Raw genomic sequence first — 19,266 nt, forward strand, 5'->3', positions numbered from 1 at the left:
GTTTACTTTAGTCTCTAGAATGGGCCACTGCAAATCCATGAAATGCGTGGCCCTGCATATAACCACAGCAAAGGAGGCCCTTTTCCCCATAGGGACCACAAGGATGAATATATTTCAATGTTTGGCGAGTTGCGAGTCATGGTACAAGCCATCATCAGTGTAATGAGGGAGAAGTAAAATATTCTACTCCTCTGGGGTACAGCGGTCTCAGCACACAAGAGGTGAAAGACCCTTACTGGCACAATCAGAACTGGAAATGGGAATTTTCAAATAGATTAGGGAAGGGTTTTACATTGTGAACACTGGCAAATTAAGTAAGAAGGGGTTTTAGCAATGTAACACCTCGCTTTGGCAAACACCACTGCAAGAGTTTTTATATTATAAACTTTCTGATAAATATAATAGGAAGGGGTTTCACATTGTGAATCCACTGTCTTTAAAAAAAAAGAAAAATTAAAAAAAAATTACTTTTTTTTGTCAGGATCGATCAAGATAATAACAAAAATATTACATTGCCACTTACAATGAGAATAAATAGCTTTGCGGGATCATTCAATAGTGAATTTAACCATAGACAAATTCACCCAAACATATCTAAAAAGCATTCGCCCCAAATCAAAGCAGACTTTTTACCACTTCCTACTCTGTTAGCATATCTCATTTCCTGATTCCTGACTTGTGTCATTTTGCTCCGCCATTCTTGAGAAGTGGGAGCCAGCTCAGATCCCCAGTTTCTTAACAAAAGAGATCTAGCGACCACAGTGGCGATAAAAACGAGTTTCTCCCACCTGGAGGGGAGTCTTGCCTCAGGATCGAAGCCTAAGCACATCAGCCAAATGCTGGGAGTTATGGAGACCTGCGCCATAGTTGTTAAGATCTTAAATATTCCAGCCCAGTATTCCTGTATACATCAACATGTCCCAATCACATGTGTCCAGCCCGCCACCCCTACTTCCTTACAGCGAAAACACAGATCAGGGCAGCAGGACCCCATGCGGGACAAGGCCTGCGGGGTTCGGTATAATAACCATTTGCTATCAAATATCATCTGATGCCAGTTTGCCCCTCTGAGAACAGAGAAATTCAAGTGATTAATTATCTCCCAACATTCATTCGAAAGCTCTAGGCCCTCCTGACGAGCCCATTTCCTTTGTGCTTTTATCCCAAGATCGGCCTTATCCCTGTCTGTCAGTAGCCTTCTCCATGACCCCGCGGTCCTTATCCTAAGTGGATCCACCAGTCCTGAGAGCAATGTCTGGGCGTTAATAATTAAATTGACATCCAAGTCCCTTAGACTGTGTAGCAAAGTATTATGGGATCCCAGCAGAAGAAAGTCATTTTTGACAGCAGTCAGGATATTTAAGGGAGTTTCCCAGTTGTCACTGGCGCGAAAGTCCCCAATTTTACTGAAACCTGCGTGTTCCCATCTCCTTACTACGTCTGCATTGAGCTGCGCCCGAGTGTAACGTAATCTGTGTGAGAGGGGTGTCGAAATGCAAAAATGGGATTGAATATTTTCTGAGAAAATCAGATTTTCTCATAAAAAAACATTTAAGAGTTTTATAACAAACTTTTTTAGGAGATTTCGCCAAGAGTACTTAATTCTGAATATTATGCTCCCTGCATATTAATTCCCGAAAATCATTGAAGAACCCACAACCTACGGACTGATCCATTTTAAAGCTGGCGAAATAAAGCGCAGAAAAAGCAAAATAATACTCTTTAAAATCAGGCAAAGCTACCACCCCTTTTCTTTATCTGCATATAATACACTGAATGCGGCTCGAGCCTTACAATTTTACCAGATAAATGGACGTAATATGAACTTCAGTTTTTTTTAAGACGTTTTGTGTTAAAACACACAGGATGGCCAAAAACTGAAAATTAAACAATGGTAAAACTGACATTTTGAACAATGCAATTCGACCTAATATAGATAGGGGGAGAGACCCCCTGCGAGCCAGCAAAGCCTGAGTTTTCACGAGTAATGGAGCATAACTAAGATCGTACAGGTCTCCTATATCGGCTAAAAAGTAAATCCCTAGGTATCTCTTTGGCCTGGCATTCACACACCATCTTAATTCAGGAAGCAGTTTAATAGGAGAGGTGCCACACAAAATAATATCGCTGTTACTCATATTGATCGTATAGCCACCAATTTGCTCAAACTCAGTGAATACAATAAAAACCACTTCCTGAGAGGTACGTTTTTCATCTAGAAACATAATAATGTCGTCTGTGTAAAGTTTAATCTTCCCCATAGACTTTAAAAGGAGGCTGAATCTGATTATGTTGTCTAATTTTAATGGCTGGAGGCTCAATAAAAAGAGCAAAGAGTATAGGAGACAAAGGGCAGCCCTGCCGAGTCCCCCGTTGTACTTGAAGTTGACCAACGCACTTTGAGTTTATAATAATACTAGCTTCTGAGGATAAGTACAGCCTTTGAATTAGTGCAATAACCTGGGGGGTCACCTTATAGCTAGACAATATTGCAAAAAGTGTATCCCATACAACCAAATCAAATGCTTTTTCCGCATCTAGTAAAAGAATGATGGTGGGAACTTTATTAAAAGCAAAATAGTCAAGAGCCTCAGCCAAAAAGTGCTTATTAGTGGCAAGTTGCCGACCGGCTATAAACCCATTTTGATCAGAATGCACCAGTTTATTAACTATAAGATGCCAGATGTTTTGTAAGACTTTTAAAATCTGTGTTTAACAATGAAATAGGACGATATGCATTAGGGTCCTCCCTGTCCTTGTTCTTCTTAAGAAAGCTCACCACATTTCCTGAATGCCAGGTCTTGGGAATCTGTTCACCCATCAGTAAGCCATTGAATAAAGCCAAAAAATCATCAGCAAATGTTTTAATGAAAGCCTTATAAAATTTGGCCGGGAAGCCATCAGGTCCACAAGCCTTCCCCGTGGGGAGGTTCTTAACAACCTCAAGGAGTTCTAACTTTGTGAATGGCTGTATCAGAGCGTTGCTGTCTTTTTCTGTGAGACTGGGAATATCCAGTTTCCCCAAGAATTCTCTAATGGACCTAGGGTCAATGTCAGAAGCGTGGCTATAAACTCGTCTGTAATGCTCCAGCATAATTTCCTCCCAAACTCTGGGATCAGTATGTCTAGACCTGGTGAGAGGACATCTTAAGGTGTGTATGATATTACCAGCAATTCGATCTTGAGCTTGACACACCAAATATTTACCTGTTAAGTTACTTTCTTCCACTGTCAAATAGAATAACAATGGGACTTTACGTTGTGAACATCATGACAAACATCACATGTAGGGGCTTCACATTGTTAACTAGTTGACAAATACGAAAAGCCTGCACAATAGGAACTTGAGACGTTTTAGCTGTTCTTTGCCTATTTGCACATTTTCAGTTTATTTGCACTCACGGCAGCATTTTGTATAAATTTGGTTTCTAGACGAGCAGCCTTCGTGCTCTTTCGGACACAGTGAATTTGCTTAGCTTTAGTTTGCGGGAACCAACTGGGCAACAGGTGACCGGACTCAGTAAAAGCATCAAACCCTGATAAAGCTGGCGGCAGTGCGAGCACGAGCCCCATCTGTGCCTGTCTGCGGCCAATCCTAATGCTCAAATCTTGGTGTACTCATCAAGTGGATTCAGATCTCTGTCTTTTAATAATCAATATCGCGAGGTACCCCTTTTTAAAAAAAAACTTGAAAAATTAGGTATTTTAAGAACTGAGGGGGTCATTATGACCCCAGCGCTGAGTGGTAATGTGGCGGCAATACCGCCAACAGGCTGGCGCTACATGCCGCCACATTATGAGATTGGCGGGTTGGCTGCAAATTTAAAGAATGCTAAACTAGAAGAATGCCAGTCCAGATGGAGTTAGTGGAAAGGTTATATGCCTGATAAAATGGGCATTTTTGTCCTGTGGCTAAAGTCCTACAAGAAACTAATTTGGGAGGCCAAGTCTACTAATTTTTAAAATAAAATTCTAAACTCTGAAAACAAAGCCAAAGAAATTTTCAACAAAATCATACCCAATCTGGATAGAGCAAATACTATTGTCACCACTCAAAAATGTGACAGCCTGAATTTTTTTTAAATTAACAAAATACAGACAATAAAAGGCAGCATTTCCTCTAGTCTTCCACTCCCTGCTATCCCCTTGGAGGATATAAATCCTAATAAACTCACGGTATTCTCGGCCATCACCAAAGACTGCCTTGGGTTACTATGACAAAGGTTATATCTGGATCCCCTAAAGATATTGCCCTCCCCTCAAACTTAAAAAAACATCTTCTCACATTTTCTTGACCCAGTGATCTCCCTACTCAACCTAACCTATCTTTACGTGAGGGCATGGTCCATTATGCCTTTTAGGAGGCGGTAGTCATCCCACTCTTGAAAAAGGTTGGAGAAGATCCATCTGTGTTTAAGAACTACTGAACTATCCCCTTACTCCTGCATTTAGCAAACATCGTAGAGGCACATATTGCTCAACACCTCTGTCTCTTTTTAGAAGATTCCTCCTTCCTTAACTACCACCAGGAAGGCTTTTGTCCTGCCCATTCCATGAAAATTGTAATACTTTCTGTGGCTGATGATATGAAAGAAGCTGCAGATGAAGGATCGTCCCAGGCATTGGTCCTTCTGGACTTATCGGTGGCCTTTAACATAGTGGAACATGCTATCTTAATCAAACATGTCAAGGTTCAGGGCCTTTTTTGTGGAGTATTGCAGGACCCTTCATTGTCCCACCGTTTATTTAACCTTTACATTAGCCCACTGGTATGCACTTTACAGATGCAAGGGGTGAAAATATACAACTATGCTGACGTTATGCAGATGCTCCTCAATACTGATGATACAATAGAAGCTTTAGAGTTTTTTCAGAACACCATGCTATACATCTGAACTGAATGACCTGCCATCAGCTTAAGCTGAATTCCAACAAAACTGAAATTGTGATGGTTAAAAACAAACTACATAGTTGGAACAACTGCTATGGCCATCATAGATGGGCCTTCCTCCTACTACTAAGAAAGCGGTCAAAAGCCTTGGGATCCGAATTGACGAAGACCTTTCCATGACGCCTCAGATAGGAGCAGTGACTTCTTACTGTTTCTTTCAGGTCCGGAAAATAAACAAAAAAATATATATATATTTATTTTACTTTTGAGGATATTATTCAGATCATACCTACCGTTGTGATGTTCCAGGTCGATTATGCTAACCCTACCTGGGACTTACAAAACAATTGAGTAAGAGACGTCAGCTGGTTCAAAATGAAGCAGCTAGATTGGTATGGCGCCAGCATAGACAGTGCCACTTTAAAACTGTGATGGGAAAACTGCACTGGCTGTTTAAAATCATCTTCAAATCTCACTATGGCAAATGGCAGCCTTTGTGTCTTCTAGAATCCAGGAATACACCCCCAAACACAACCTTAGATCAGCCCACCACAATTAGAAGTCACCAAATGTAGTAGGAAGATCTTGGGTGGAACCAGGTTCTCCAAAATGGCCCCAACTGTCAGAGCTACGACTTCCTATGCAAGCTTCTGGACCCTGCTGAAAACTTGGCTCTACAGCTAAGCTTTGAATCTTTTCCCCGCTCTTTGCTTTTAGAGGGATGAAACCTTTTTGGTGTTCATAAGCTTAATAAATACAGCACAACACAACAAACGAGTCGAAAAATGGAGCAGGCCTCTCGTTTATATTGTGAATGACTTGATAAAGCCTGTAGGTTTAAATTTCCTAATTGCAACAAGCATCATGCTTTCCAGTGGGCCCCCTATAGAACCATTGCTGTTTTTATGATTAGAAATTCTGGTGCACAAACTGTCACATGGTACTTCACAGCTAATGGAAGTACACTACTTTACAGGGTTAGTTACCTGCTGTTTCTTTAGGGTAAGTGATTTGCAACCAGTTTGATCTGCAAGGCGCCTAAAGGAGGTGTTCCAATTATAATACCACCAGAAACCTCATAAATATTCAGCAGTTTAATTATAGTATTTAGTTACATGTATGTAAACTAACTTTCCTGTTTAAAAGAAAAGCACTAGCTGGACCCTGATTTGAGTGTTACTGTTGTACATTGTTGTGTTTTGAAAGTTTAGTTTATAGCTGCCCTTGTACCACCTGAAACAGATTTTTCGAACTACAATAAGAAAGGGGTTTTACAATGTGAACTCGCTGACAAATACAATAGGAATGGGGTCTGAACTGTAAAGCACCTGACAAATGCAATAGGAAAAGCTTTAGTACACAGTTTCCTTTTACGGTCTGGGCTCAATATCCATTGGTGTCTTCAGAGAAAGCTTTATATTCATTCCAATATATACTTTGGGTCTGCATAAAATGTTTGACAGGTCTCTTTAAAATACCACAAGGTCATGTTTATTTTCATGTTAAAGCCAATAGAATTACTTTATTGATTGTTAAATGTGGTGACAAAGGCAGTAGGTTTCGAACTGTACATTGTTGCGATGCACCAGGTTAGTTCACCCACTGTGATAGTCCTTTGATTTACAATTTGCACCATTCAATTGTGCAAGGCCCCTTTTGAATCAAATCAAATTAGGATTTGTAAAAAGCAGCTAATCACCCATGAAGGGATCTAGGCATTGGGAAGCCTCACTGCTTCAGGTTCAATTGAACAGCCACGTTGAGTTCTTTCCTGAATTCAAGCAGTGGATGAGGTCCTAAGGTGAAGGTAGAGGTCTTTATGGGACTTCAATGTGAAGTAGAAGGAGCGACCTACACTGTTCCTAAGGCAGATGCGGGGGTGTGCATGAGGATGGCGGAGCACAGGCATATGGAGGATTTGGGTAAGATGATGCAGTGGTTGATGTATGTAGGTTCTTGACTGTTCAGGGCCTTGTAGGTATTGATACAACTGGGGCCCAGTAATAACTAGGGCATAGTAACTACTGAGTGTCCTGGAACATCCCAAACAGTGTTTCACAAATACAATAGGAAGGTGCTTTGCAATGTGAACTCTGATAAATACAGTAGGAAGGAATTTTACATTGCGAACTCCTTAATAAAACACCACGAGCTATGAACTCTGACACATACAATAGGAACAGGTTTTACATTGTGAATACCCTGATAAATACAATATGAAGGCCTTCTACAATGTGAGCTCTATGACAACATAGGAAACGGCTACACACTGAATTCTCTGATCAATCCAACAGCAACAGGCATTATATTGAGAACTCCCTGACAAACGTAATAAAAAGAGTTCTAATACATACGTCCCTTCGCTTGGTCTGACATCGAAAATGTTTGCTCTTTTCAGAGAGATATAGAAGGTTCATATCAATGTAGACTTTATGTCTTCCTAAAGGTTTGATTGCATGGTCATGTTTATTTTTATGCTAACGCCTACCAGCATGATTTATTGATTAATAAGATGGTGTCTCTTCTTCCATTACTTCTTTGCATTGACTTCCGGTCAAAGAGTGGATTTTCCCTAAAACCCTCTGCTTAGTCCATACAGCTTTGTACAGCTCAAAACAGAATATTTTATCCCAGAGGTCTGTGCATTGCATCAGACTAGGCTGAGATCCTCTCCTGGTTCTGGCTCCTATTACCAAGGACTCCAGAGATAAAACAAATCTGCCCATGTGTGAGCAGGCTGAGCAGTGTGCCTAGAAGGGTGCAGGATGCAGCACATAAAAGCTAGACCTAATGGCTTTGCCAATACTGGTTGAATGCATTTGGACAAACTTTGGCAAATGGCTGAACGTTGGAGTAGAGCTCTGGATGCATGTTGAAGGGCACAGAAAAGGAAGACGTAGGTCAGTGCTTAGGGTGGTTCCTTTGTGTGGCTCCATGTCATCACATCAGAGGATGCTACCTGCCAGCATGCAGGACCTACTGCAGTTTTTCCAACCAGTCTGGCATCTGCAGAGGTACAAAACGAGAACAATCTGTGGTTGGAAATATAAATCAGAAATTATCATATACACCTCAACATTATTCTGTCAATTAGTTGCATTTTGAAGGGGATTAGAATTAATGGAGGTCTTCATCGGGACAATGATCCCTAGTGGTTATATATTGTTTTGTACATTATAAATGCAGTACATTGCATATCATATTTCATGTTGGTCTTTATGGTTTAATGTATTAGTTGGTTAAATACAGTTCTTTGGCAACTATGCTCTTATACAAACTAATTATTAAAGCTTGTTTAACCCCTAGGATTTTGATTTTTGTAAAGTCTTTCTTTTTTTCCTTGTTGGATCTAATCTAGCCTTCCATTGTGTCAATTTATCTGCTGTGCAAACAGTGTTTCCACGTACGATGGTACTGTGGAAGATGTGCCAGTGTGTCATTACTATTTTCTTAATACCTTTATTTTTTAATGTTATGCCATATATTAAGGGTGTGGTTGCTTCTGTGTTTTTAGTGTCAGTAAAGTTTACCTGCAAGTATGTTATGCTGTTTTATTGGCTCTATTCATGAGTCTTTTGTGTAGCTGCTCTCTCAAAATTTCTCTAAACCATTTGCTTGAGGGAAGTCTTTCAAGGAACATTTTGAACTTATCTTTAAAAACGGACTGTACGGAAAACAGTCCATGAAAATTGTTTGGTGAAAATCTGAGACATGTAATAGTGTATTTCTGTAAACTGAAGTATATAACTTACCACGGACATGGAGGTCCTTATCTATGTTTAATATCAATTGCAAATCTCAGTTTAATCAATGATGAAAGTCTTGTAATTCTACCTCAGGTCAATTTCAAATCAGTAGTGTATTATTGCTGTGCCTTCCCATACGTTCTGATCTTGCGTCTTTACTGGTTACTGCGATATCACCCCTTTTTACAACAAGGGCATCACAGCCACTGAGAATTCTGAGCTGCACATACAAATGTATTATGTACAGAGGCATTTAAAAATTAAGAGCAAAAGAGGTCAAGAGAGTATAAAGTGTTTGCTACATACTACCATGAAAACAATATATTAACTGTTGAGGGTATGCAAGACAAGAGAAAGCTTCATGTGAACAGAACAAGTGTTCATAGCTTTCCGTATGTGCATTGCAACATTATGGGAAATCCCCCCTATCGATTATAAACGTCTAAATTTTTTTGCATGCAGATGTTCTTATAGTTGCTCCACTGTGGGCATTAAAAGCACTCAGATGCTTGCATAACACATCCTTGGTGTTCCACCACGGATGACTACATATAACGCTTTAGAGAGATCCATAACAGGGTGCAGCTGGCTTGTATCCAATGTAATCCATTAATAAGCAATGTATTAGCCTATTCAAAACTTGCATGTTGCTATCCAGTGTGGTGCAACCTTAAGCAATATGAAAAACAAAAATACCATGTTAATAGATCACTTTGTCCCCAATCAATGATAATTTCAGAACTGTAAAATGTGGATACGGACCCATAAAAATTTTGAATGGCATTACGGCAATGTTCAGCAGATACTTTGGACAGTAGAGAGAGAAGGCACGCACGATCAGTAGCAGTCTTAAGAAGTAGACCACTTTGTGGAGGGTTCAAATAGAGCCTTAATAAGAGATCCGCGAAACATTGAACCACATTTGAAGAGTCAATTTCAATTAATTTTCACACCAAAAGGAATTTGGCGAGATATAAAGAATAAAGCTATTTGAGGGAAGGCAGTATTTGTATAGTGTGACCCATGTCCGCATTCTCCACTCATTAGTGTGTCTTCTCCTTCTCAAACAGTAGATCCGTGAATGTTGCTCAAATAGTTATTTGATGGAAATTAAATTGATATACAAATCCTACATTAGAAGTTATGCCTGAAAATCTTTGCTTACGTTTTTTTAAACATGTTTAAACACTCTTATGTTAATCCTTGCTTGCTGCGTCCTACCCATGCACAAACATTCTTCAATTAATGACTACAATTAAGAAAAAGATTTTCCAAAGAAACAATATTTTTATTTAGAAGGAACATTTTTGTCTTCACATTTACATAAACAGCTCTTTATATTTTTCAGCTAAGATATAGAAATGTGCATTATAACTGAACAAAAGTCTTAGTATTTTTCCAGAATTTGTAACAGGATACGTCATAAGAGGTGCTATGTTTCACTTTTGTATAGCATGTTCTCCTTGGTCCCCTAAGGTACACAAAATACAAGTGTAGGCAGTATGTCCATATCAGCAAAATGAAAAAACACAAAAAGAGAGGCGGACAATGATTTTCAATTCAGTTTATACAAGTTCAAAGGTGGTGAAGAGCACTGCCACATCCCAAATATTACTGTTGAAAGAGAATACTGAAAGCCATTACTACACAGCATACAGCTACATATGGACTCTTCCGTTCACCTGTTTGTAAAAAAAAAAAGAAAAAATAAAAAAAATACATTTTAAAAAACAACAAATTAAAATGTTAGTCGAAAGTAAGTCACATACTAGTTAAGCAACTACTCCTGTGGGCAGTGAGCATCGATTAAGTATCCGCTGATAAATACAAAGAGAAAACAATAACACCAACACAAAACTGGGCACTGTAATAGAATTAATAACTTTGTTCATATGTTTAAATCATTTACCGTTTAATATGATTATTATTTGGCAATCTGTAGAGCACAGCATACAAAAGAATGAGCTGAACAGCCGAGAGTAACTGATGGCAATTACAGTGCATACAGTCATATTTTTACTACATTTTTGGTAAATTCTACTCAAGGAGGGCTCTGTTCAAAGAAAAAGTGGAAGTTTATTCAACAGTTCGGTGGCTGGCAGTCACAAAGCTCTTCCTCCAAGCTTTTTGCAAACATATTCAGGGAAAGCGTGCACGGGATTGTGAATTGAATGCTCAAGTGGGGGTGTACTTTGGGAATGTTGTAGCTATGTAGAGAGGTCCAATTCTGTTGTAGATCTTAAACGACATGCATGCTACTCTAAATTAGATGTGTTTGGCATAGGTATCCATTGTTGTTGTTTACAGTAAGCTGTTTAAGGTTCTAGATTTATGACCCTGTTCACTGGAGAACGACATCTACATAGTGAGACAGGCCACAAGGAAGCTCTCCAAAGATTTCCTCTTGGAAAATACTAGGATAATTTCAAGTTACTGCCCATCACCTTCATATGGAACTAAGTGCTTGTGATAAACTCATAGGCCCAGTCTTTAGACTGTTTCCAAAATTAAACAGAGACTTTGAATCATTAGTAAACATCATGGTTGTCAGCCATTGGTTTTAGACAGATATGAGGTATAATGCGGGGAGGGAAAAACACTCTAGGGTACTCCCTAGAAATGATCTTCTGGCTCTGAATTAAAGGAGTCAAAATGAACCACTTGGCTAAGGTCGGTCACTGAAGACAAAATCACGGCCAGCATGCAGTCTGCAGTTTCCACATCCTCTAGTGCGTTCTCAGCACAAGATGATGAATGGTATCAAAACCCTGGACTCATCTTTATCTGGCATCATTTTCAGGTCATCAACCACTGATGTCACCACTACTGCCAGGACAAGCTCTGGACAAAATGCTGCTTATGATGAGTCCAAGATGGCATTTGAATCTATAAACTCCTGAGGTTGTTCCATAATAACTTTTTACAGATGTTATACCAAACACAGGTACAAGGATACAGACAACAGTTTGCAGGGTCAGCTATATAAAGACCTGGCTTTTTAAATAGAGGACACAATAGTTCATTTAGCTCCCTCTGGTACATTATCTGATTCCTAAGGATAATTTCTTATTTTTGACAGTAGGGGCACAACTTCACCACTTACCTCTTGTAGGATGGGCAAATATCTGTCAAGGAACCCACCAGTTTGCTACGAAGCATCAAACTTTCAGTTTACTCCTTAGAAAGAGGCTTGAACACAAAATGTTTGTTTATTTTCAGTCACTTGGGAGATCAAGCTGCCTGAATCAATAACCGTTGTAGAAAACCGGCAGTTTGTTTGCTAGATCCCCAGACTGACATAGCACTAGTTTTGGTATGTAAGTGTTTCCAGGAGGAGCTCAGTGGTGACCAGTTGAGCGGGCTCAAGATGATCTTTGTAATGTTCAACATGAGATTATTGCCACATGGCACGTGTCACAGCACGGCCTAATAGTAGGTTATCACGTGTCTTATTAGTACCAAAGAATCAAATATAAACGAGGCTCTTCAGCAAAAAGTGCAGTAGCTTTCATTTATCAAGAGTTCTCAACTCAGTGAATCTTCCAGATTCCAAACTTTTGGAAAAGCCACACTGCCGGCTAAAACTCATCTTAAATTACATTACATTGTCTTATTGTTTTCAAGCTATACTGGAACATATTTAGAAAGTGAAAGTCAAGAACAAAACTGTATTAAGGAGAGGTTCCCAATAAAAAACAGAAGCTGCCTCGTTTACGTTTGTTGTTAAGGTGATTGGGGTTACTTTGCCTCTGGCAGACTTTCTTAGCATTAAAATATGCAGCCAACCTTAAACAAAAAGAGGTTGTGCAGAATGGGTCTGAATTGTCAAAGAAAAACTTGCAACTACTCTACATTTGGATCCTCCATATCTTCCCAGATTCATATCCTAAATAATTGTTTCAAGATGAGTACTCAAACCAGAAGGGAGAGCATTGGCTATTTAAGCAAACAGATAATCATGATATGTCAGAGCGTGTAGTAATTAATCCCTGCATCCCGACTGAAACAGTAATGAGCACTGGAGACATGAGCCGATACGTAAAAGACGCCTTGTTGTTTGTTACGTGGGCATTTGAAATACCTGGGAGTCCACTTCCATTTACAGTAACACAACTTTATACATTAAAAAATAGATAGAGATATAGATTGTTAATAGATTTCCTAGATTACCTCGTGTACAAAACACTAGCAGCTGATGTGATTCTTCTTAATCTTTTCAAGAACTACCTGCTGAGCGGCCTGAACTTATGTAGTTGGGTTACAAGAAGGGTGTATTTTAAGAGCTACCTTTTCCCTGGGAAAGAGTGTAAAGGGCTTTTCTACCCGTATATCCTGTATCTAGTTTACTCTGCAGATGGAAGATGTAGCTAATTGTAAGGTAAATCTATCTGCAATCTAGTTTCATCTGTTCACGAGCCCAAAAAGCACTCTCAAATACACTGAAATGTTCCCTCCACAGAAATGCACGGGAAACCTCGAAGGTGGTAATTTTAATCTCTTCAATAAAGTTTGCAGGTGGTAATTTTAATCCCTTCAATAAAGTTAGCAAAAAAAGACTATTTGGAAATGTGACTTTGGGATGCCATAATCTCTGACAAGTTAAAGTAAATAAAACGACATTAAAGGCCTGCCTTCGTGTAGCATTAAGACAATCTGTCACAGCCACAAGGGGTTCATCAAAAACCGAACCTTTAATAGTGTAGAAGGGCCCAGTGGAAGGCAGTTTTGCTTCCATCAGAATCTGCACACTCTTCGGGAACAATTAGATGTAGGGACTGACGGAGCCCTCAAGCCAGGCGTTAGACTGGGGCAGATTACGTTGCTGTAGAGTTTTCTCCATGGCTGCTGAAAAGAAGCTACGCTCCAAATAGGTATTTGTATATTGGATATTTGAAGAGCCACAGTTTTTGCGGCAAGTTGGGCATACAGAGAAATATTAATAGACCCTGAATTATATCAGTGTTAGCTGTACCAGCGGAATGGGAGGAAAAGCATTCAATAATTTACTGTACCAGCATTTTGCTAATGTGCTCCTCAAGGAAGTCTTGGACACACTGATTTGGTATTTCTTGTTTGGTTCTGTCGTGAACAGGTCAACCAGGTTTCCATATGTTGTTCTCTTTTTCGGCTTCTTCCACATTTTATTATTTATAAGACAGCTAATGTTGTTTAAAAGTAAAGCGCACAGATTTCAGAGGCACAACTGTGCAATCCATATTTGTAAAATAAAATAAACCACTACTTCTTTAATAATCTTTAATACTTAGCCCAAAGTCTCATAAAGCTGGGGTGCAACTTTTAAATGAAGCTCCAATTCTTAGGAGAGTCTACTTAAGGCAAATATTCGGTTGCTGTGGATTCCCAGAAGATGCCTGAATGTTCTGTATTCCTGGAGACAATTATGCTGAGCCTTTGTGAACACCACTACTGACCGTGTTCCACCTCTCTTTTTGATTAATACCATCCTTACTGTGTTGCCTGTAAGTGGTAGTTATATTAGGAAGCATGTATGTATTATTATTTCTATAGGCTGAGCACAGCTAAAAGTCAGCTCCGCACTAGAAAGGGTCAAGGACAAGCGTAAAGTCAATCAGTGATAGGAGAGGCAACTGGTTTGTGGACTCATAATGCACTGTGATGCAGTTTTCTTTAAAGAAGTGAGTTTTCAACTCTTTCCTAGGCAAGAACAGCAGTAGAGATACAGCGATGTTGTCTGAGATCTTGGACACATAAAAGGAAAAGGCGTGCTGCCTTGTTTTCTCTTTTTTACATTTCGTATTCTGCAGTCTAATGGAGTCCTGGCTGTGGGAGTGCCAAAACCCAACAGAGATAAGCAGGGGTGCGGGCCATGATGGCTCTGTAAGTGATGCCGCTGGTTTTGAAGACGGAGTGGGCCGGCAACTAAAGCACACATAAGATCAGACATCTTTTGAGTTTACCATGAAGGTTATACCTTGAAAGCTAGGGGCTGTGTCTGTTTCAGGCCTACCATCGGTTTCATTTCACATCCTCATTATCAAGTCATCAATGAGAAAACCAAAAAGAGATGTTCCACAAAAAAGTAAATTACTAATTGGAAGAAGCAACTCTGGTCTGATGCCGTTCAGCCCATGAATAGCAATATTTGTTGCACTGTTAGAATAGCTATGTGTGTTACTGCTTTTATAAGCTAGTTTGTTGTTGTCGGAATCTCATTTATCAATGATGCTACTTCTATATTCTTGACTTCACCAATGCATTCGACCCTGTCCTTCTGGCCACGGTCATATCGACTTAAAAGCAGTGTCAGTGGCTTTAATGGTGAATGGTCCCAACAAGCAAATCATCGTCACCACCATGTTTCATGTACGATGTTCCCTGTCTGGGGAAGCTGTGCTGCAGACTGGCCAGACATGTATTTGTGATGGTATCCATCTCCAATGAATCAGGAAATGTCTACATTTTCTAGTAGGCAGATTATTCTCATGGTTCATTTACAGTGGGCCTTATAATATGAGGTTAGATGTAGAGCCATGTATTTTCTCTTAATTCTTGTCAAAACCAATTTAGTGGCTGACTAGGCCTAGAAAATAGCCTGTAAATCATGAGAACTAAGCCTTGCATGCAGACCACGGGCTTTAAGGAGAAAGCATTCTTGTGGCTCCAACAAGTCAAGGGAATGCGTATTCCTTGGTCGCTACTGTCATCAAGTCCAATAAAGATAGAGGGTCATCTGGAGGTGACTTACATTCCAGTGACTAATACACAAATACCTCAAGTGAATCAGAATAGTCAATCGTCTCCGAGATGCCCCATGGTGCAGTGCAAGACAGTGCCAAAACTTAGAGCTGATGCATTGATTTTGATTTGTGGAAACCTACTGTTCATCTTGTTTCTCCTATTACTCGTAGGAGCCTTGGCATTGAAACAGCTGAACAGTAGACTCGAACAGTGGAGGGAATAATATAAAATGGGCAAGGAGTTCAGAGGCCACACCCCAAGTAGCAAATAAAGAGTTCCTCCTGGGTAACAGCTTGAAGAAAAACTTCAAGGGAGACGTTTCGGGAAAGAATCGTATTTTCTTTTCCAAAATGGCTGCAAGCCCCATTGTCAGATAATTTCTATACACAGAAATGTCATGAATCAATAGCAGTCATGCGGTCCTCTGAAGTACCCATCTTCGGCTGGTAATTTCCCATCATACAGCAAGTAGTATATGTAGGATCATGTAAAACCAAAAATAATCTTTTTCTTTTCCGCATAAAATGCCCTCACACAGCCTCCTCCATGGGAAAACTACTCCGATTGCTAAAGAATAAACTTCTGAGGTATGAATAAAAAGGACACCAATGAAGTCAACATTGTGTGAGAAACACAATAGTATTTCAAGCTCCTGATATGACAATGCGAACAAATAGAGATAAAATGATTCCTGTGGGAGAGCCTTCTTAAAAAGAGCAACATTTTTCGCTGGGGTATACTGTAGCATATAGTACACAGCTATTTTATCTTGGTTTTCTAATCTCTAAAAAAATATTTTAAAATATGGGAAAGTGAAAAACGTTTTTGAACAATAATGAAAGGGGTTAAAAAAGATTTTTATTGGGTCCAGCCTGGTGGCTGAAATTATGCTGAAGATGACTCTCTCGGGGATCTTGGTTCCACCAAATTAATTTAGCAGAGAAATCCATTACAGAAATTTATAACTATTGTATCATACACCTTGTGCAGTGGAGATCTAAACACTGACCAAAAATGTAAAGCAAGGCACAGAAGGGTGCACTACATGGACACCGATTCTCGGGCTCCATTTAGGTCACTCATTGTCAAATTCATATTAGAAATATTCCCTGCTACTTCTGGGAGGAGCCATCAGAACAGCAATAAACTCTGGCCTCTCACTGACCAATGATACACCATACCTGTTCAGATGTTAACCCCCTCCTAACCAGCTTTACTCTTATTGCTTATCCACTAGTCTTAAGTATATGTGCGGAAGCCCTTTACACTTTCCCAACAACAACCATTGGGTTAGAGAACGGAAGCTTCCCAGCCCAATTCTATGATAGAATCACTAGAAGAAACTTCCAGGAGGACAGGCCCTGGGAACTGAGTCCTAGAATGGAAGGCAGGAAAATGTCCCCTGAAATGACGTTGAGGTGGAGGGGATTGGATGTTTGACTAATAATTTATAATCTCTGTCTAGCTAGTAATCACCTGGTAAACCCAGTCCAACTTGAGTCCACAGTCTTGTGGCTCAATAAGTGTTACCATTTGTAAGTAGGCTAAAAGCTTGACATGGGTGCGCAGAAGCTCTATAATGGCAATAGAAAGGTGTTTCTAAGCAAAGCTGCATGTTTCAGGAGATGTTTTCATGATTGTGATATATCCTAGAAATGGTATCAATACCAGCAGGCTGGAATAGGGTCCGACTTTTGTGGGACGCTGAAAGATAGTGATGGTCTGAAGCACTGTTTGAGCTACCTTCAAGTGTTTTGAACTATTTTGGAATCTTAGAGCATAAATTTGATGAGGCAGGTAAGGTAAAGGAAGGGGCCTTAAAATGGATAACTCAAACGAAGAGAGAAATTATTACTTAATTCAGAGGAAAAAATGGTTGTTTAGGGGCCTGATTCATAAAGGTAAAGTTATACTTTGTGTGCATGTACTCCATTTTTGCTATTCAAAGATTATGAGTTAACAGTAAGTTTATGACTGTGGAAACTGCCCACATAAAAATATAGACCTGTCCTAGACCTGCCCAAGTCAATGCCTTCACCGCTTCATTCTTCCGTACCCTTAAAGTGCTTAGGAAGATTTTCAAATGGCTCCAAATCAGCACCCGGAAAGCAGTCGTGCATGCCATGCTAACAAGCAGGCTGGACACTCTCTGCTGGGATCAACACAAAACTCACCAGAGGGCTGCAGACCACTCAGACCTCGGCAGATAGAATCACTCTCACCCTCCAATGCAGCACTCACATCACACCACACCTGAAGGAGCTCCAGTGGCTCCCTGTTCTCAACCAAGCACAATTCAAACTCCTCACCCACACTTTCAAGGCACTAGATAACACTGGCTAAGCATACCTCAACAATCTGCTTTCACAAACCTTCCAGACAACACTGCTCGTCCTGTTCTCACTTTGGATTCAGAGGAGGAAGACTAAAGCATATCAAAAACATATGTATCTCACCCCCAGGAAGGCCAGCTCTTGAGACACAGGCCCTGAGGAATGCCTAAGGATTTACCTGTCAGATTAATTCGATACCTTCAAGGAAATCCTCAAGGATTCTGGAGGCCTAGGTGAATTTCTGCTCAGAGGCAGATCTTCCTACTTATTTGTGACCACTCACTGGAAAGCCTTCCTCTTACAATTTGGCAGCAGCAAGACAATTTTCTTTTTTAGAAAATTCTTAAATCTTGGCTATGTCCGACAGCAGATATTCAATCCTTCCTTCTATTTATTCTCTCATGGAGGTCTTTTATAATTCATGAGTCTTTTGCCATATCCAAATACTAGGACACCACCAAGGTAATCAGTGCTTTTAAAATGATTTATCTTGGATTCCCCCAGCATCTCGTCAACTGCATGAAGCACCATTTCCCAGAATAGGGCCAGGAGAGACACCAGAGGGAAATGAGACATCAGCATGGCAGAGTTTGCAGATTTCCGTTAATTCCAAGCCATCTTCCTGTAATACCCAGCTGTCACTGTTGCCATGGCATAGACTCAGTCCAGGTCTAAATGAGGCCATAGACGACCAACATTGTTAACAAATCTACAAAAAAGTCTCCTTCTTAGGTTTAGGAATTGTACATTTTATTTTGAGGAGCGTTTATATCATACTCAGACATTTTCTCAAGTAAGACAATGGATAGGATTCACTTAACTATTAATTATATAGTGATCTCACGCATGGGAAACCTTGGATGAAGCTAAAGAAAGTATGGCAATCTTGCTAAATTGACATCTTATTAATTTTAAGAAGACTACATTTAGGAAGTGATTGTAAAGTAAAAAGAAAAGCTACACCATTTGGATAGATAAGCTTCTGCCTTAAAAAAATTCAATTAACAGTTCCATAACCATTAAAATAAACAATATAAACGTTATAAGAATTCACATAAAACTGTAAAGCATTACAAAAGTTAATAGTGATCTACGCATATTTCTCAACATGATTCCACTATTCTGAGACTCACTGGTTATCTTTTTATTACTTGAAAGCAGTAGGACTCTAACTGTCAAAGTTTGATTCAGAACGCCATTTACACCTAGGATATGGCCAAAAATATTCCTGGTTAAGATTTAAAGTATCCACATTGCGTAGGACATGTATTTGCATTTCAAGTCGGTCCTCACTTCAAAATCTGCAGTCTCAAGCTTCATCCCATGCTTTAATGGGCTCAGAGTGCGTAAAAGGGCCCAAACAAATTTGAGGATGTTGCAATGGTACATGGGAGTTGAGACCTATGATCATATAGGTGTGTAGCACTTGCCAAGTGTAAGTGCAAGCTCCGCTACAATTGCTAAGCCAGTGAAGTGAACTTTCATCTTCCTCTTAAATTGTTCAGTAGTTACATTCCAACTGTGAAAAATATGAAAACAGCTGAATAACTTGAAGGCCACTCAGACGGATTCCTCT

General features: G+C 39.8%; 1 protein-coding gene across 1 annotated transcript in view; it reads right to left on the bottom strand.

The window, feature by feature from the left end:
- Window positions 1-9,904: 9,904 nt before the first annotated feature.
- The window catches only part of TMEM167A (transmembrane protein 167A), a 60,171-nt gene continuing 50,809 nt past the window's right edge, over window positions 9,905-19,266 (bottom strand). The window contains exon 4 of the mRNA XM_069224752.1: window positions 9,905-10,319. Within this exon, the coding sequence (XP_069080853.1) occupies window positions 10,249-10,319 (71 nt within the window). The 3' untranslated portion in view covers window positions 9,905-10,248. The remainder of the gene's footprint in view (window positions 10,320-19,266) is intronic.

Source organism: Pleurodeles waltl, chromosome 1_1, assembly GCF_031143425.1.
Source record: "Pleurodeles waltl isolate 20211129_DDA chromosome 1_1, aPleWal1.hap1.20221129, whole genome shotgun sequence".
In the NCBI taxonomy this organism is placed as follows: domain Eukaryota; kingdom Metazoa; phylum Chordata; class Amphibia; order Caudata; family Salamandridae; genus Pleurodeles; species Pleurodeles waltl.